The following is a 20,298-nucleotide window of genomic DNA, read 5'->3' on the forward strand; positions in this document are numbered from 1 at the left end:
CTTGTAACTGATAAACTATGGATCACGTTATTTTGTATCACTGACTTTAGGATTACCACAAAATAGTCAATACTTTGTCAAACTTGTGAATGCCAAGATTTTTTACATTATCATAATAAAAGGTGTGGAAAGTGCTCCCCAAAAAAGTATAAAGAAGTTCTATAGAATATGTTTCTTTGTGGAGCTTGATAACCATATATGTATTAAACAAAATGGAGATTGTTGGGGGTTATAAAATTGTATACATTTTATTTTTGATTTTGGCCATCTCTAACTTTTTGCTATTATAATTGACACTACGACAAATATCTTTCCCTGCAGTTCTGAATACTTTCTGAGAGCAGATTCTTAGAAGTGGTCCATAGAACTCCAAGGGAATGAGTATCTTTAATGCTCTTGCCATTTTGCCAAACATTCCAGAAAGGGCAGTATCATTTTACATCTCACCAGCTCTGTAGGAGTGCCCACCTCATCTCAACTTTGCCATTTTTGAGTATTATCATTTTCATACTGAAAATGCTTCATAGTTATTCATAAGTACCCGAAAAAATCCCCACTCAACATTTAAGTTGTTCATTCTGTGCAGTGGCCACATTCTGAACCAAAGACTGCTGAGCCAGAGACAGAGCCCAGGAGGAGAGGGATGGGTCTGAGAGAGTCAAGCTCCAGACCACTGCCCTCGGGGATCCCCCTGAAAGTACATGGATTGTTCAAAGTTAGATGAATCTGTACCATAGAGCCGAGATGCCCAGACTACACTGAAGCACTTTGGTGAGCTCACGAGGATACTGCGGATATTCTGACCTTTTGAAGGTGACACAGTGACATTGTCTGCCCCCCACATGAACTACCTGTTGGAGGCAGCTCATGGTTTTAACACTAGGTCCCTACAATTCTTTCAGTGACACATCTTTGCAAAACTAAACTAGGATTTTAGGGGTTGTTATAATAAAATGCAGGTACCATGTGGATTGAAAATGAAGATGGTAGTGTCCAATCTGATTCCAGGCTTGAGAAGTTGTGCAGTGCCCAAAGCAGCCAAGCTGTTAGGACACAGATTCAGCATATATGTCACAGCCACATGGGGCCCCATGCTCAGCTTAATGCACTCCCATCACCAGCTTGAAATCCTGATTAATTTTGCAACAAGTGCTCTGCCTTTTATACCAAATTATGTGGGTAAAATACAAGTAAAAAACAGGAAAATTAATGAAGGGCTAATTTGTATATAATACAGATATGTAAACTAACCTTTTTATATTTTATACAGTATTTTGTAACAGGAAAATCCTAAGATGGTAGGAACATTAAAACAAAGTCTGAAAAAAAAAAAAAAAAAAACAAAACAAAAAAAAACAAAGTCTGGAAAGCTCTAATCACAGCACTCCAGTAGGAGCAGAAGTGAAGCAAATAAAATCACTTGTAGGTGTTGCAAGAGTTTGGAAATCACCACCTAATCTCTGTGAAAGGGTGGGAAAACCTCAATTACTCCAAATGTAAGTCAGCAAGTTTCCGGTGTTACAGTGCTTGTTACAGTGCTTCCCGTGTTTTTCATGCAATGAAAAAATTTAGCCATTCTTGGGTGGCTGCCTGGCTCAATCCATAGAGCATGAACCTCTTGATCTAAGGCTCATGAGTTCAAACCCCCTGTTGGACATGGAGCGTAGTTTAAAAAAAAGAAAAGGAATGAAAGAGAAAAAAAATCTAGCTATTCATTTCCCAGTCCACTCTGCTTTTTTTTTAAGTGATTTTTAAAAATTTTATCTATTTACTCATGAGAGACACAGAGAGAGAGGCAGAGACAACAGGCAGAGGGACAAGCAGGCTCCATGCAGGGAGCCTGTCATGGGACTCGATCCCAGGTCTCCAGGATCACGCCCTGGGCTGAAGGCAGCACTAAACCGCTGGGCCACCCAGGCTGCCCCCACTCTGCTTCTTTACTCTAATGTGTGAAACAACAATCTCCCTGAAAGATAGTTTGACAATATGTAAGAAGAGCCTTACTATTAGACGTCTAGTCCCAGAATTCCACCTCTAGGAATCTGTTTTTAAAAACAGATCCAGAAAGGCAGGGTTTTCTGTACATGGATGTTTGATAGGTAAGACCTTAACAGTAGTGAAAACTTGAGAACATCCTAAATTTCCAGCAATAGGATAATATTAGTAAATTTGGGCATAAGCACATGGAAACAAATGTGATGAGTATCGAAAACCATATTCTAGAAGAATCTTAGTAACATGAGGACACACTTGGAATATAAAATTTTAAAACTAGGTGTGAAAATTTACATGTATATATTATGTATATTTTTATATTTTATGTATTTTATATACATATATATAGTATGAGCTTAAGTTTTTAAATATCTGGATAAAGGGTGATTTCTAAACATTTCTTTGTATTTTCATAAATTTATACAATAAACATGATTCACTCTGATCATCTTGGAGGGAATAGGTTTTGTTGTTTTGTTTTTAAGATTTTATGTATTTATTGAGAGAGTAAGAGCACAAGCAGAGGGAGAGGCAGAGGGAGAAGCAGACTCCCCGCTGTGCAGGGAGCCCAAGGATCCCAGGAACCTGGAATTGGACCTGAAAGCAGATGCTCGACCAACTGAGCCACCCAGGTGCCTGAAGGGAGTAGGTTTCTGTTGGCTTTTTAAAACTCTTTCCCATAAAGTAAATACAATAATGGTTTATTAACATAGGTCCTCAGAGCAGACCTAGTCCTGGTGAACTGATTTATAGAATTTTCTGAATTTCCCTCTAGCTCCAAGCTCAGTGGGACAGGAGCTTTAAAAACATACTAGGTTACTTTCATGCAGGATTTTCACAAACCCTTGAGGTGGATACTATAATCTGTATTTTGCAGATGGTGATACTAATTAATGTTCATGGAAGTTAAGTAATTTCCCTAAGGTTAGCTGCATGCTATTAATGAGAAAAGGGAATATTCAGAATCAGGTGTGTCTGGCTCTAGATTTCACAACTTTTCCCCAATAGGACATAGTCAAGGAGCCACTTGACTAAAAAGCAGTCGAGCTTCATGGCACATGACCTACCATGAGTCGGGGCTCCAACGAGCAGCACTTGTTTCCGGGTCCCGTTCACCATCACATGGCCACTGGACAGGGAAGCTCCCAGCTTCCCCATCGTCTGTGAAATGCAATGAATCAATACCTCACAGCTCCGAAAACCCTCCATGGTGTTTGCTCTGCTGGGGAGGGAGCAGCAGCCATACCTTGTCTCCAGAAATGGTAAACCAGCTTCGGCGATTTGGGGGAAAATAGCCATATACCCGTCCAAGGCTCTGTTTCTCATCCTGAGCACGGAACAGATGGCCCAGACTGGAAGGAAGTATACACAACTGAGCTGCTGGGGCGAAGGATTAAGAGCTGGCCGAGTATTCAGGTCCAGGCGAAGGCAACCCTCCTCGTCCTCTCCCCTCCCCCCCTCCCTGTGATCCCTGGCACGTGAGCGGGGTGGCTTGCAGAGTGAATTCGCAGTATGAAGACTCTCCAGATACGAGGCTCACTGACCTGCCTCCCCACTGAGAGCAGATAGTGGGATGCCTACTCACGGGCTGAATTGTATTCCTCCAAAATCTACATGTTGGAACCCTAACCCCAGAACCTCAGAATATGTATATTTGGAGATAGGGTCTTCAAAGAGGTGGGGCCCTAATCCAATAGGACTGGTGTCCTTATAGAACCAGAAGAACACCAGGGATAGCGGCATACACAGAAGAGGCCATGTGTGGGCACAGGAAGAAGGTGGCGGCCTGCAAGCCGAGGAGAGAGGTCTCAAATCGACTGCCAGTACCTTGACCTTGGATTTCTGGTCTCCGGAACTGGGAGAAAGTTAATTCCTATGGCTTACGCTAGCTGGGCTGTGGGACTTTGTCACAGCAGCCCCAGCAAACTCTTGCACCTTTCTATCTCATTTTTAAACGTCTAAGGAGGAGCATTTGCAGCCTTACCCCAGAGCTGTAGCTCTTCCCTGCAGGGTTAGAACTCGGCCCCTCAGTGCGTCCCAACCCCTCACGGGCTCCCACAGCTGCGGGCATCTGCTCCTTGTGCCCACTGGTTCCTGGGCCCCATAGGGGCACTCACCTGCTGGAGTTCTTCCAGGTTGGGCTCCCCACCAACAGCAAAGTTCTGTTGTGCACGCTGACCCCGTGGAGGGAGTAGCCTAGCCAGGAGAAGTCCTCCTCACCGCGCACCATCCAGGGGGCCGCCTCCACGTTCAGCTTTTCTATGCAAGACAAACGAATGCCTTTTACCTTACGTGGGAGGCTGCTGGAGGGGGGGTGGGCTGACCTACACACCCCAAGCTGTTCCAGGGCCCCAGTGTCAGAAATGGGTCCCACACCTCATATGAGAAGTAAATTGCTAGAGCTCAGGTCAGCAGAGTGAACCTGCAATGCAATATAAACAGCCCCCAGTGGGCGGTTTGGAACATCACCGGATGCCTCCTGGGATCCTGTGCTTACAGGGAAAGCCTGTGCCAACAACCTATGGGCCCCCTTGGGTTCTGGACCAAGAAGTTGGACCCCTTTTTGTATATCCAGTGACTCCAGATCATTTGGATGAGTATTTTATCTAGATACAAGAGATACGAGATACTCTTATCTGCAAGAGTAAGAGCTCTTAGAAACTTTAAGTGAAATTGATAATGGAATGTGGAAGAAAGGACGCAAGCCCATAGGCATGAGGATGGACTAGAGGTCCCCGCCCATCCCTCCTGCAAGCACTACCTTGGTTGCTCCAGCTGGGGGCAGAATAAAACGCAGCCACCATTCCCTTCTGTTTCCCTCCACCTGGTGCGAAAGGGGAGCCCATCACCAGATCGGGCTCTCCATCTTCATTCACATCTGCGGCCAAGAGTGTCCAGCCCAAGTTACAGTAGGTGTCCTTTAGGGGAAACCGGGAGACCACGTCTTGGTCAGAGGCTGTTGGCAGGATGGGGCAAGGTGTGGCCTGCCAGCCCTGGCTCAGATGGTAACTGTACCTGGCAGGAGATGGTGACGTTGGGGCAAGCAGCCATTCCTCCTTGTTTGGAGCCGAAGTAGACGTACACCGCACCCTGGGCAAAAGGCAAGCCACAGGGTGGTCAGAAGGCCTGGGTGGCAACCCAAGAACCTCAACCACAGGATAGATGGGTGACGATGACATAAATCACCCAAGTCCCTACTGTCAGAAGCTCAGTGACAGTCAGAAACCGGGCCTGTGTGTTTGCTGCTGGGCTTAACAGGGTTTTTCAGTCTGTCACTTCCATCAGACTGTTGGAGACCCCAATGCTGAAACAGTCACTCTTACCCTTGCCCACCGTGCACACTTGTTCAGTGTGCTGGACAACTGGCCCGCCTGCCTTCCTTTGTGAGCCCAGCTTTGTTTCTGACGCCTCCATGAGGCCCTCCCTGACCCAGCCCGTGACTCCTCCAAACACGACTGGTCGTGTGGCCAGCGTCCATTTGCCTTGAGACACACGCCATCATTTGTGGTCACAAACCAGTTCCTAGCTTATTGCTTGCTGGTCTCCCTCCTCACTCATTATAGAAGCATCTATGTTCCACCACGAGCCAAGGGCAGGGAAGACCGTGATAAATGAGACCACACTCTATCCTCCCGAAAAGCTGGCCAATGGGCAATGACACCGTGGCGTGGAAGGTACAAGAGTAGAAGCAAAGGATGTGGAGTAGGACAGCAAGGTGTGGCTGGATGACAGCTCCTGCATAGGTGCCATATCAGGACCTTCCAGGTGGAGGGAACTGTCTGACCCATATCCTCAAGTGAGGGGGCCTGTGAGACTGAAGATGACAAACGGCTCACAGTGTAGAAGCAGAGAATGAGGAGGTAGGGAAGCTGAGCTCATGGCAGGTAGACAGTGATGAAGGGCCTTTGCCCTTTGGGGTCACATAGGGCAAAGAAGCTGGTGCCCAGCCGTGTACGGGGCCCACATAGACGAGAGCTTCCATTCCAGGACCCAGGATCTCCGTGAGAAACCAGGGGTTGGTGAGTTCTGTGCATGAGAGAGAGGGTCTGGGGAGGTTACCACTCTGCTGTGATGACGGGGCGGGGGGGGGGGGGGGGGGCTGGAGTAGCTGGAATTTCCATCCCCCTAATTAGCATTCAGCATCTTGGTGGAGAGGGGGGAGTAAAATTTCTGGTGGAATTAGGAAAACGGGGAGGTCAAACAAAGGCCAGGGAGGCAGGAAGTAGGCACCGCCAGGTAACCCAAGGTCACATCAAGGACCCTAGCCGGGGGGCCTGAGACCATCTTCCTACAGATGCTGGCTCGGCCCAGGTGGCTGTCTGCTTTCTACAGAGGCTGCACCCTGCCCCGCCTCCCCCTCCCTGAGGTCCCCACTCCCCCCACCGGCTGCAGCCTTACCGTGTAGGTGAGCTGCTCAGAGCCCACTGAGGGCGCTCCCACGGCCAGGTCAGGCACGCCGTCCTGGTTGAAGTCCAACACAGCCACAGCCGAGCCAAACCGACCTGAGGACTGAAGAGGCACATGTGACCCACCCCTGGCTGAGCCACAGCCTTCGGATGAGCACGCGATCCCCTGGGAGTACAGAGACCTGGACACCCGACCTGGAAGCCCAGGCCAAGGGACAAATCTGCTGCAACTGTGATAGACCTGCCACCCGCCCATGGGAGGGCTCTGCCCCAAGGACCTTCTTGGCCTGTCAGCTTTGGGGGGAAGACGAGGTGCCAGAGAGAAACGGGTCCGTTTCCACAAGGTCTAGGGTTTTAGAAAATGGTCTAGTGTCCACTGTGCCCTGCAATAAGGGCCAGGCTCCCTTTGGAAAGGAACCAAAATAATAACCGTACACACCAGCAATGATAGCTAACATCTGATCAGCACTCAGGGGGTTCTAGAGCCACCCTGTCCAGCGCGGTGGCCCCTGGCGACACGTGGCTCCTATAGTTACAGTCGCGTTAAATAAACTAGAAAGTCAGCCCCTCAGCGCCACTAGGTGCCTGGCAAATGCGCAGAAGCCAGGGCACTTAGTGGCTTTCCTCTCGGGCGGCACCGCTACAGAACACCTCTGTCGGCACGGCAAGTTCTGCTGGACGGCACTGCCAGGGACGCCGCTCTGAGCACCTGACACGCAGGAGGGCAGCTGCTTTTATTGTCTCCACGTGCACGGTTTACAAGCGGAAAACCCGGTCCCATCGGGGACCATTTCCTTCCAAGATGGATTTTCTCCATCTCGCATTCTCCCACTCTCTAGAATCAGCCCAGACCGAAAAGCAACACTTGGTTCCCCTACTGTTTCACAACACATAGAACAAGGAGCGCTCTTGCACAAGGGGAGGTTTGCCATGTACGTGGGGCCCAGAACCTGTATCAATTACTGATTGGCCAATCGTGCTGCGCCTGCAAACAATGGCATCTGTGAAGATGCCTTCGTACAGGGCAGGAAACTCGATAAACCAGAAAGGATTGCTCCAGGACACAGAGCAAGCACTTCAGGGCAGCCGGTGACAGCGCCTGCCAGCTGCAGGCGACCCGTGCCTTCCCCACCGGGGGCACCATCGGGCCCTCCTGCGAGTACCCCCTCATCCCTCCACAAGCACTGAATCCTTGAGCAAACACTTGAGATGGCTCCTCCTAATCCTTCATCCTTGCAGCCGGGGACACAGGGACAGGGAAACCGGGTAAGCAGCGTGTGGGAACTCCGTACAGCTTTCCTGTGAAACACATTCTTACAAAACAAAAATTTACATATAAAAAGAGGGAAGCTTAAAAGAGGGGGGGGGACCGTTTTGTAATATCAAGAAATCACACCCCGACTGGCTAATCAAAGCAGCTCCAAGTAAATGGCAGGTGTGCTTTTGGCAGGTATCTGACTAACCGTTCAGGTAACGACAGGATGAGATAAATGGACTGAACAGGTTTTTCAAAATGAGAAGAGTTACAGGGACGTAGGCCGCCAGCTGTTTGCCGCTCTCGTCATCCCTGTCACTGGCTATTCACTTGGAGAATCCGCCACGGACGATGCGCAGCAGCTTACAGACTCTAAAAGGGAAAATCAGGGACAGGTGCCTCACCTGGAAGCCCTCCAGGATCACGTGGGCCTCCTTGTCCAGATCCAGGTCGATGGGGGGCAGGCCCAGGTCATTGCCGTAGAGGAGGTATATGCGCCCAACTTGGACGTGGCCGGGGCGGCTGTAGCCCGGGGCGCCCACCACCAGGTCGCCGTACCCGTCCTGGTTGAGGTCAGCCGAGGCCATTGCCCTGCAGGGGAGAAGAGAGACCCCCCCCCCCCCACTGCTCTCTTATATCTGCTGAGCGCTCCGGGTGAGACAGTCTCCTGCTTCTTTCCTCCCCAGAACCCAACCCTCCAACTGCCCCCTGTAAATGTTTTTGCCCTGCCTGACAGCGGAGAATCTCTCTTCTGAGGTTGTGTCGTTTGTGTGACTCAGTCTTGCTCTCCAAGAAGCACAGCACTGGAGACGCGAAGGCCTCTGGGTATTTCTGAACCTTAGGACCCAAGTGTAAAGCATCTTCACAAAGCACCGCGTCTGGTATGCAGAACCCGGAGCGGCTAAGCGCGATTCCGGGCTCCCCGAGAACACAGAGGAAAGCTGCACCCGGCCCACGGCAGGGGCTGCTTCCGAGTGACCAGGTAACAAACAACTGAATGGGGCCTGAGACAAGCATGTGCTAAGTGTGTCCTGTTCTTTCTACCATAACTGCATAAGGTACCTCGTACTGTGAAGAAATTGAATGTTCAACGTCTTTCATAGATGAGTCTTTCTAAATGAGTCTATGGCCTACCAGTTATAGAGCAAAGGCTCAATTATCTGTTGGAGCAGCCAGAAGGACCAGAAATCACTTATTTCCTCTAGTTCTTATGGCCACATAAAGGCTCAATGGCAGAACAGAGGAAAAAGAGAAAAGAAGTCTCTGAAGGGGTTGATGCCAGGTGAGAGGGCCCTGGGGCCAGTCCCTGCACTCCTGGGGCTGGATGCCCAGGACGGACCTCTGTAGCACCCCTGGGGCCAGCAGGCCCCCCAGGAGGCCTTCTTTGGCTCTTTCAGGAAGGCAGCCAAGAAGAGCCATTATGCACAAGTGAACCACCAATAAACACAACATTCACCTCCTGCACCTGTGCTGGGGCTGAACGCGTCAGTGACCCAAGACAGAAGGGCTGTCAGCAAATTGTTCCAAGGGAAACCGTGTCATTTGGATTTAAGAAATGTGGTTGAAAAAAACTTCCCCCCCACAAAACCCCCAGGAAACAGTCCCCTTTCTATCCTTGGGCTTGGTTTTGGTTATTAAAATCAGAGGAATCCCCAACATTCTATTTATAAAATTACAGTGGTGTACTCGACTTTAGTCATAGGAAGGGATGATGTTCCACTCACTGTAAGAGCTCTGTTTATACGCTTCTAGTATCATTAGATTCCCAAAAGTCTGTAACATTAGGTCTTTAAGAACATCAAAGCTTTATAATTGTTCTACAACACCTCATCTTTGTAATTATTCAGTAAAGTGAAAGCTCCTTGTATTTTTTTTTTTGCTCCTTGTATTTAAACACATTATGACCAATTTTGAGGAGATAGTTTCATCTTTACAATAACTTGACCACTAAATTAATGTTTTTGTTGATGATGAATTGATTGGAATACAAGGAGCCAAGAGGTGCCGTCTCTATACCGTCTATTGAATGACTGAGTGGACTTCATACTGAAGGCAGCTGTTGGGTGTAGGAGAAATTGATACTTACCAACCAAGTCTTGCATAGGGAAAAGACAGGTAATAAGAGGCCAAAGGGTTGGAGACATGTTTCCATGACTGCTGAGAGCCTGTAAACATTGTCCGTATGTTCCTTTCCAAAGCCTGGTACATAAAAGTCAGGGAATCCTGGAAAAACAAAAATCATTGTAGGCAGATAAAAACACATGGCAAAATCAACAAAACTATTATTTCCTGTCAAAAGTATGAGACTTTCTAAAGGAAAATCATGTTGACAAGTGCTCAAGAATAAAGCATTGGTTCCTATCAATAAGTAAGATCACTTGGGATGAGCAATGAGGGCAGGGAAATCACAGTCCCCAGTAAGCACCAAGGGGGGCAGATACAGCCCTAGAGTTCACACCAGCTATGGCAAGAAAGAGTCAGCTAGGCCTTAACCTGAACCAATGTCGAGAGAGTCTGAACGTAACAAGATAAATGTAATGGATTAAACACCTTAAAAGTTTATTCAACCTAGATCTATGACTCTATTTGTGTTTATGGGTGTGTGTATGTATTTTCCCCCAAATGAACTGGAACAAAACCAGGATGCTAAAAATAGCCTCCAAAATCAAATGGAGGGGCTGCTGTATTTGCTTCCAGCATGAGAGTTCATCTGCAAAGCCTGGAACGAGGGGATGGTGAGCCCCCAACCTGGGATGCTAACATGCCCCGAAGAACCTGGCCCCATACTAGATGCCTCCATGTCCAAGGGATACAACTCTAAATCCACCCAAGGGCCACAGGAGACCACACAGGAACTCCAGGGGCTGCCTGCAGCGGAATCAGCTCAGAGCGGTAGGCTCCCTGCAGTGCTCGGGGCTCCAGGGAAGAGCAGGCGAAGGGCCCTGCAGGAAGGGGCTGTGCCTTTTCCCCTCTCGCCCCTCTGGCAGGCAGGCTGCCCATGGATGCTCATCCAAACGTCCAGCTCCACCTTGCTTGTTCATCCAGGGAGCACCTAGTCAGCTCCTAGAGGGGTGCCAGGCACCAGGACCAGTTGTGGGAATAGAAAGCCCCTCCCCTCCTAGGACTCACCCTTTTGTAAAGGAAACAGATCCAAGAAACTATAGGACAAAATGGTAAGTCTGTGATAGAGGGTCCCATGACATAATGCACGGAGCCCACGCAAAGTGAAATCACAGAGCCCCTGGTTCAAAAGTTATTACGAATTTTTTTTAAGATTTTATTCATTTGAGAGAAAGCACGTTCGAAAACGGAGGGAGAAAGGGTCTGAAGCAGACTCACTGAGCAGGGAGCCCAACTCGGGGCTTGATCCCACAAAAGACAGACCATGACCTGAGCCCAAACCAAGAGTCAGAGGCTCAATGGACTGAGGCACCCAGCACCCCTAAGTTATTAAGCATTGTAAGGCAGTGAGAGCAGAGCACTAACCCAAGTGTGGGGCCCTTCTCAGGGCATCCATGGCCCCCCCTGGGTGATAGCACAGGTTGCACACCCACAACGCAGGCCTGCCCAGGCCCAGGCCCAGGCCCAGCTCCCACAGGCACCAGTTACACAATGTCTTTATGAACCCACTTCTGGATGTTAAGAGCCCTTCACAATCCAACACCTGCTTCCCTTCCCAATCCTCTCCTAACACCTTGTATCCCTTGTCTTGTTTTCCAGGCAAACTCTTATCTCCAAATATCCCCAAACATTCCCAAGAAATATATTCTCACTGTTGAAATACTATCTGCTAGTCAAGACCTAACCCAAAGACCACCTTTGCCATGAAGCCTTCTCTGATTCACAGTGGAGATATAAGTTTTATCTTAAAAAGTATTCCCCACCCACATGTTTCTTGTTGCATTCTACTTACGTATGATTATTTATTGATCACCCCAGTTAGACAAATTTTCTAAAGATGAGAGTCCCTTTCCCTGTCATCTTATACTCCCTAGTCAAGTGTCTGACACTTAAAAGGTGATCTCCCGGATGGATTTCATACACAGTGAACCCCTGCCAGGGGCTCTGTGCAGTGAGCCTACAATACTGCGGACACAGTTTTCCCAAGGATGAAGCAGGACTGGCCTGGGTGCCAGGGCCACCTCAGGCTTCACTGGACTTGCCAAAGGCCACTGGAGATCCAGACCCACACCCCAGAACATCTCTGGAAAAAAACAGATTTGGAGGCCAAAGATATTTGTGGCCTGGCACATGGGCAGGCGACTCTCAGCGAGGGATTAAACACCAGTGAGTCCACAGGACAACATCGCGGGGGCAGCAGGTTCCTCTTCCCCAACCCAAGCAAAATTTCTTACCGAGGTCCAGGAATCCACACTAAAGGACACACCTCTTTGGGTATATTTTATATTTTTCCCAACATCTTTAGTTAGGTATGCAGTCAAGTTCATATGGAAATCATTTTTCTGTACTCTAGAGCTGTGAGAAAGGGAGAACAAACAAAATGAGTGAACGACAGGCCCCTGAATAACGGCGTTGAAGAATATACCAAGTTGATCACAGGTTGGAGACCATAAAGTTCTAATATCTGGAAGCTGAAGGAGAAAAACCTTCATCGGACATTCCACAGAATTTTAGTGAACATGTTTCCAAGGCTTAAAAGCCTGTCCTTATCAAAAATACTTCCCAGAGCCTCAAAGTCCTATAGCATAAAAGGTGTGAATTTCTTCCAGATTATTAAAAAGTATCAAAGGTGTTTTAGTATTTCACACACGTGGTCAAGAAACAGTCTGTAGCTATTTGGGACACTGTGTGTGGGCACACGGATTTATCTTCAAAGACATGCGAGAATGAATCATACAATGAAAGTATATTTTCAAATTCTTGCATTCTAAAGAGACTACAAGCCTGATGCCTAGAGGAGCCACACAGGCTTCAGAAGTGATGGAAATGGAACCCTACAGAACAGGAATGGACAAAGGGGCCCATGTAAACTGCCGTCAGTATAGGGACTCTGACGATCTAGACACTGCGCGCCCCATCTAAAGGCATAGAAAGAAAAGAAAAGAAGAAAAGAAAAGAAAAGAAAAGAAAAGAAAAGAAAAGAAAAGAAAAGAAAAGAAAAGAAAAGAAAGAAAAGAAAAGAGGGAGGGAGGGAAGGGAAGAAGGAGAGAAAAAGAGAGAAAAAGAGAAAAAGAAATGGAGGGAAAGGAAGAAAGAAAGAGAAAGATTTGGGATTTATAGAGAAACAGATGTTCAAATTCCATCTGCCATTTACAGCCATGTGATTTTAAACAAGTTGAAAGAAAGCAAAGCAAAACAAAAAGACAATTTAAATAAATCAGACTGCAGGGGCTTACCTGAATCTTCCTGTTCCTCCACGCTCCACGCTCCAAGCTCCACGCTCCCTCTTAGGACCCTTTACTGCTCTGCCCTGTTTGAGTATCTAACCTTTGCTCACACAAACTATCTCAGTTGAAACACTACTTCTTCACCAAGAGCCCTCATATGACAGGATTGGGATGCTCTGGGGTGCATCCCTTTCCCTCCTAACACTTGAGAGTAGTTATGGGTTCGGTTCTGGGTCCACGCGCCTGCCAAATGCACGCCCCAGGAGAACAGAAACACTCTCTGTCCCACGCATAGTGAGGCCTTAGCACCCAAACCCGCTCCTGGCAGCTAGGGATGAGGAAATATTGCTTTATTAATGTTTATAATATTAACACAGCTTTTAAGTGCATGTGGTTGGGAATACATACCACCTCTCAGAATACAAATCAAGACCACTGGCCTTCTTCCTCAGCAACTCCCTGGAAATCTCACCCTGTCTCATCCATAAATGACTTTCTCAGGGTGAAATCTGGGAAAAGGTTATGAGTGATAATAAGGAAAGTAAGAATATTATTAACTGCCATTTTTATTGTTTATTGAACAACTTAACTGATATGACCTAGTTGCATTAAACTTAACTTTACCTCCATTCTTGCACACCACCCAGACCATGATTTTGGGAATACGCACATGTGATTTTTCTATTTTGTCAAAGGAGGAAGCTATACCTCAAAAAAAAAAAAAAAATTAAGTGATTGAAAATCACATGGCTGTAAAGGGCAGAACTGGAATTTGAACCTCCGTCTATACATCCCATGCCTTCAGTGTCTACTGAGCATCTCTCTGGGCAAGATTTTTTTTTTAATATTTTATTAATTTATGGGGAGGGTGCTGGAGGAGCAGAAGGAGGAGAGAGAGGCAGACCACACTGAGTATAGGGCCCAACACGAGACTCGACCTCAGGACCTCGAGATCATGACCTGAGCCAAAACCACAAGTCAGAAGCTTCACTGACTGAGGCACCCCAGGCACCCCAAGATCATCTCTATGAATATTTTTGGAATCCACTTACCCCTGGGTGCTTGTTTTTTGGCCGCCACATGCAATGAACAGAGGGTTCTCGGGCAGGTTGCAGTCACTGGGGAAATAGTCAAAGGAATCAGGCATGTACCCACCTCCCTTTCAAGCATGAATGTTACTGACAATAGGTGGTGCACTTCACACCGCCTCCTGCAGAGGGGTGCAGGGTGTTCATCAAGGAACCTGACACAACTCGGAAGAAAACATGGTCCTACTTGACAGGGCAGGTGAGTTGAGTGCAGGCAGCACTACGGTAACACAGCCCCACGCTCCAGTCACCCCGACTCACAACCCGCCCCCCCGTCCCACTCCACCTGCTGAGCGACCCCACACTAACACGAACTGTCCAAGAGTTCAAGATGGAAAAAAAAAGACTCCCAACTGCACCCCCTCTCTGCCAATGATGCCCATTTCTGCTCCAATAGGTCTTACTTTCTCAATCTCATTTCTTTAAAAACAAAGATCTGTAAACAGACAAGGCCACCGAGAGAATGGAAGAAGTGAATTTTCCTTGGACTCTGAAAGGAAGCGCTCAGTGCGGGGTGCAGAGTATGACATTAGAAGAGTCTGCTCTGGGGGAAGATCTGATGGGGTCAGTAGGGGACTTCCCTACAGGCCAGGAGTCAGAAAACAAGATGGGGAGAAGCTGAAGGCAAACTTCTATCAAAATCTTTCTGAGGGCCAGCTTTAAGCTTAGGAAAAGATTCCTCCTCAAGGTCCCACCAGGATTCGGATGGGAATTCCTCAAATGCCACAACCAGGATCCAGACAGCAGCCTTGCAACAGAAGCACTACAGTTATCAATAGTTTTTTTAATTACGTAGAGCTCTGGCTGGGAATGTAACCACCATTTTCTCACTGTTTCTTTAAAAAGATACACTCAAAGCTTCAAGCAACAAATGTGCTTTGGAAGATAATTCTCAGCTAAAAAAATGCTTATAATATGGAAATGTGTACATGTTTCCTTCACTCATGAATTTGTATCCTCTTTCCTGGGAGCCTTCTCCAAATTTCCCATAAAGCTCCATGAATTCTTTTTTTTTTTTTTTTTTAAGATTTTATTTATTTATTCATGAGAGACAGAAAGAGAGAGAGGGGCAGAGACACAGGCGAGGGAGAAGCAGGCTTCCTGCAGGGAACCTGACGTGGGACTCAATCCTGGGTCTCCAGGATCACACCCTGGGCCAAAGGCAGCGCTAAACCGCTGAGCCACCCGGGCTGCCAAAAGCTCCATAAATTCTGATGAATCTCCCTTTGTCTATGTGTGTAAAGTGCCATCAATCCATGCACTTTTCTGCCTTGACAAGTTAGAATATCAAGAGACAAATCTATTTCTTCTCAAATAGTTCTCCTAATGGAAGAATAAAGTCTAGCCGTCTGAGCTGTTTGGACAACCAAACAAACACCACAGCTGTTCTCCACTTAAGGACCATTACACATGGATTTTATAAAACAAATAAATGCAGGTCATTCACACTCACATGACCAATATAAACTTAACTTCCTTCCAATAAAAAATATAATACTAGTAGCCAACATGTATTAAGTGCTTCCTACATGCTAAATCATTTACAGAGTGACCTCACATGCTCCTCCCAACATCCCCATGATAAAGGGAGAATTATTATTCACCCCATTTCACAGATGAGAAAACAAAGCTTAGGGAGGTTTAGCTACTTGCTTGGGATAACTCAGCAGTGAGAGGAAGGTCTTGCAAATTCCAAAGCCCATCCTCTATCATTGTGTGCATCTAAAAACACACAGCCACAGAAGGAGAGCCTGGAGCGTTCACAGGAGGCTTGTTTCATTATTTTAAAAAATAGTATTTATATTGGATTATTTATGTTACTGTTTACCAACTGTTTAAAACAGGTTTAATATTTACAGCCTAATGTCAAATTTATCATGCAAGGGAATTTTGTTTCAAATCACAATGTATAATTATGGTCAACATTCTTTTAATACTAGCAAATGCTATTAAGGGCAAAAGAACATCATCCAGCATAGAATATCCTAAAGTTACAAGTATTCAGGCCCCTCCAATTTAGAACATCTGCCCAACGCTCCTCAGCCTGGAACAACTGCCTGGTGCAGACTCAGCTCTAGAACCATCTTTCCCACTGCATGGCTGCTGCTTGAGCTTCACACCCTGCCCTTTCCTGCATGGGGTACTCCCTCCACTGCTCCCTCTCCAGACCCCCACCACACCCCACTTGGTTTGGCAGCCTGGGAGGGCTGCACACACAGTGGACTGGTTGTAAGCTGGATCTGAGAGGATCCTTAGCTCTCTCCTACAGCAGGGAGACTGTGAGCCTACAGGTCTATTGCAGCTGGAAGTAGGGTACTGCAGTCTACCCTGGTCTACATGCCCTGGTTCACGTCTCTGGCTAACACTCATCCTGGACATGCAGGGCAGGAGCAGAAAAGGAGCTGGAACCCAGACACCATTCTATATGGGCTGAATGTCAGACTCCACCAGAAGGCTGTGATTTACAAATCCACCCATTTCTGATTTTACTTGGGTCAGTGAAGTGCTCTTTGAAACCCTTTGAACCTGAGATGGCAGCAGGGGGAGAGGAGGCTCACTGAGCCAGGCTGCTGGAGCCTGTGCACAGCACCAGTCCTCCCTGAAGAAGAGACACAGCCACAGTTCTTCAAGATCCCCCTCCTCTCTGTCCCTAAAACAGGAGACAGCAGCACATGTCACCAGATGGGAGTGCATCTGGGTTCTGAGATGACCATTTCCATTCTTCTCCTCCTTAGTTAGGACAGACTAGCACTTCTTGAGACCTTTGCATTTGCCAATTGGAAATGTGAGAGCAGCACCAGGGAAGGGAGGGAAGAGGCAGAAGTGGCTGGTCGAGGAGGGATGGCAGTATCTCACCTGGTCCCATTCTCTAACATGAAGCTCATCAGACGGTAGATGTTAGTGGACCAAAACGCCATGTCATCCAGTCCCCCCAGGAAATATTCTTGGAATTGTTCCACCAAAAATGGGGACTTTCTGGAGAAAGTGGGATAAAGCTATGGCACAGAAAAAGAAAACTTATCAATAGGTGCTCTTTCTGGTATCTTTATAATCCTTTAAAATTTTGAAGAATAAAACCCTTACCTTGGAAATAGCTAACATCTCACCATACCTGCAACATGAACAAAATTTTTTGCCTGTTGAGTTTGATTTGTACAAAGAAGTGAAGCAAATAAAGAAGAAGCTCCATCAACATCTATCTACTCTCATGCAACTGCTTTCAAATAAGCAAAAATCCAGAAATCCAAACTCCAACTCAGGAAACTGAAATATTAAAAAGTGCGCTAAGGAAATTCACATGAAAATCAGCTAAAAATTCTCCTCTGGGTCACACCTACATTTCCAAGAATTGAAGGTATGAACAGTCAACAATTGCACTTTTGGTGATGACTTCTCGGCCATAGAGTTTCTTGTAAATTCCCAGCAGATCTTCAATGGGCACATACCTGAGAAAAGCATTGGAATAAAATAAGATTCTGAAATTAAAGAGGATTTAGGCATGATTATTACATGCCAGGGCTTTCGGTGAACTATTTATTTAATCCTACCTACAAGCCCAGGTACCCACTGGACATAAGAGGACACTAAAGCACAGAAAAGTGAATTGACTTCCCTAAAGTTGCAGAGCAAACTTAATTCAGTATTTATGAAGGTACATTTGAAGACAGAAAACTAACTATAAAGTATGAAAAGGAAGTTTAGTCTTGTGAATTCACAGTTCAAGAAGCAATATATTTTTATTTTTTGGAGCACTGAATTATTCTCAAATGTTATTACTATTATTTTTTGAGAAAGAGAGAGAGAGCAAGGAGGGGAGGAAGAGAGGGAGAGAGAGGGTTTTAGGAAGGCCCCATGCCCAGTGTGGAGCCAACACAGGGCTGAGATCAGGACTTGAGCCAAAATCAAGAATCAGATGCTTAACCGACTGAGCCATCCAGGTGCCCCAAAAGTTATTATTTTTAAAAATATCCCCAAATCCTGGTTTTAGAATACACAGTGTAAAATGCCAAAGAGAATTCCAAGTCAGAGTTTTGGTTGACAGCTACTCATGATTTCAGTTGGAAGAAGAGTAGCATACATGAGATTAATGCTGAACCATCTTCCATCTGGATTTATGAAGCCTTTGACTATACTGGACAGAAATCACAACCAAATAAAATGTGATTATAGTATATGTATAAGAAAGAATCTATGGAGATATCCACTTTTTAATTTACAAGAGCATCAGAGTGGTCCTCCCAATAAAAATAGCTCTAGGCTGGACAAAATAACAAAAATATTTTTTTAGATGAATCATAGTGCTAGCAAGGAAGTGAAAAATTTCCGAAGGCAGCACAAATTGAAACTGGAAACTTTAAGAGGTAAGAGCAGAAGCCAGCCTTTGCCCTGAGCACTTGGAGATTTTTCCGATGGCTGCGTTGTATGCAGATGTGGGCTGAAGTGTAGGAACTAGCCAAAGCAGCCCATCTCAGAGGAGACTCCACTAAAGGCTATACCCTATGCATGAGTATTAGGTAGAAACAAACCCAACCTATTAAAAAGAACAAGAAAGAAATTGGTCTTCATCTTGACAATAGATAGAGAAGGGCAAAATATCTCTCCCACTAAAATTGGTAATTACTACCAGTCCCACAAATGGTCTGTCTGCATTCATCTGTAATCAAGAAAACTTCAAGGGCTGAATGTAATTCAATGTGGTCTTAGATTAATGTGCCTCAAGGCAGCCTTCAGAAATCCAGACAAACCCTCAATGGAGATGCAACTCTATGTCCAGCCATGAGTAATTAGAGAACTGTGGGACATAACCAAGTAAGCCAGCATGACTACAGTAAGAGTTGCTAAAGTAGACTTGAAGGCAGTAAGCATTCATTAGAGATGAGAAGGGTCAGTATATCATGACGAAAGGTCAACTCACCAGAAAGACAAGATTTTTACACTGGAAGGTACCTGCCAACATATCTTTAAAACAATAAACACCAATTTGACAGAACTTCAAGGAGAAATGGAAAAAATATCCACCATTGGTGAGGGAAATTTTTTAACAAGGTTTTTCTCTCAGTAGTTATTAGATTGACCTAATATAAAATAAAAAGGCTATTTTATTTATACTTGTAACAGTAAATTTAATAAGCTTACACAAATAAGCATATATGTAACATTAGGTAAAAAATTGGAGAACATTCTTTTCAAACACAGATGGGATATTTATAAGAGTTGATTATATGCTGGACCTTAAATCAAGGCTCAACAGGAGACTCCTGGCAAAGATGGCAGAGTAGGAGGACCCTAGATTGATCTCATCTCACAGATATAACTAAACAACCATCACATCAATGCAAACAACCCAGAAAACAACCCAAAGAATGGCAGAAGAGTGGTGCCTGGCTGGCTCAGTTGGAAGAGCAAGCAACTCTTGTTCTCAGGGTTGTGAGTTTGAGCCCCATGTTGGAGATAGAGATTACTAAAATTAATTAATTAATTAAAACAACAACAACAACAACAAAGACTGGGAGAAGAAACGCCACAACTAAATGTAGTGAAGAGTCCACATCGAGGAGAGTAGAAAGTGCAGAGATGTAGTGGGGGTGCTAAACCCCACAGGTCTGGCCACCAGGGGGAGGAAGCCATGGTTTTGGGGTGGGGTGATCATCAGATCACCAGCAGATCATCACACTGGGGAGCCTTCAAGAGTGAGCTATAGCTCCATAACATTTGGTTTTGAAAATGAGAGCAGCTGAATTTTCTGAGTGCTAGCCAGTGGAACATAAAGACTGGAACTTAAAAAAAAAAAAAAAAAAAAAATCAGTGGGCGTGGCTTTAGAAGAGCCCAGAGGGTGACAAGAAGCTGAGTCTCTGCCCTTAGAGAGATAGCATGACAAACAGTCTGCAGAGATAGAACACAGAAGCAGTAGTTTAAAAAGTGTAGAGGAAAAAAAGTAGGGGGCATAAAAGAGGGAGAGTGAGTTACTAATCTCAGAGTTCACTGAGGAACTTTTCTAGGAACAGAGAACTGGCAGGCACCATTTCCCTCCCCACTCACCAGCATAAACAAATATGGGAACCAGCACAGCACCAGACTTTACTACCCAACTTGCATACACCACACTCTGCCCCCTCCAGCAGGGCCCATCTTAATCCCAGTGCTGCAGATCCCCTCCCCCAGAACACAAGTACAAACTTTGCCAACACTGTGTCTCTCAACCTCC

The 20,298-nt window shown here is 46.2% G+C and overlaps 1 protein-coding gene across 6 annotated transcripts in view; it reads right to left on the bottom strand.

Annotated features, from left to right (window-relative positions):
* Nucleotides 1-20,298, bottom strand: part of GPLD1 (glycosylphosphatidylinositol specific phospholipase D1) — a 61,202-nt gene that overhangs the window by 7,724 nt on the left and 33,180 nt on the right. For all 6 annotated transcript variants that reach the window (XR_007408321.1, XR_004812306.2, XR_004812307.2 and 3 more), the window contains 13 exons: nucleotides 17,431-17,538; nucleotides 17,177-17,204; nucleotides 16,949-17,088; nucleotides 14,057-14,122; nucleotides 12,012-12,132; nucleotides 9,743-9,879; nucleotides 8,061-8,247; nucleotides 6,394-6,504; nucleotides 5,011-5,085; nucleotides 4,757-4,913; nucleotides 4,113-4,254; nucleotides 3,242-3,347; nucleotides 3,063-3,156 (listed from right to left, as the gene is read on the bottom strand). Coding sequence is in view for 3 of the 6 variants with exons in the window: in XM_025443117.3 (XP_025298902.3) it covers nucleotides 3,063-3,156; nucleotides 3,242-3,347; nucleotides 4,113-4,254; nucleotides 4,757-4,913; nucleotides 5,011-5,085; nucleotides 6,394-6,504; nucleotides 8,061-8,247; nucleotides 9,743-9,879; nucleotides 12,012-12,132; nucleotides 14,057-14,122; nucleotides 16,949-17,088; nucleotides 17,177-17,204; nucleotides 17,431-17,538 (1,472 nt within the window). In the remaining 3 variants the exon portion in view is untranslated. The remainder of the gene's footprint in view (nucleotides 1-3,062; nucleotides 3,157-3,241; nucleotides 3,348-4,112; nucleotides 4,255-4,756; nucleotides 4,914-5,010; nucleotides 5,086-6,393; nucleotides 6,505-8,060; nucleotides 8,248-9,742; nucleotides 9,880-12,011; nucleotides 12,133-14,056; nucleotides 14,123-16,948; nucleotides 17,089-17,176; nucleotides 17,205-17,430; nucleotides 17,539-20,298) is intronic.

The sequence above is a fragment of the Canis lupus genome, chromosome 35, assembly GCF_003254725.2.
Source record: "Canis lupus dingo isolate Sandy chromosome 35, ASM325472v2, whole genome shotgun sequence".
In the NCBI taxonomy this organism is placed as follows: Eukaryota; Metazoa; Chordata; class Mammalia; order Carnivora; family Canidae; genus Canis; species Canis lupus.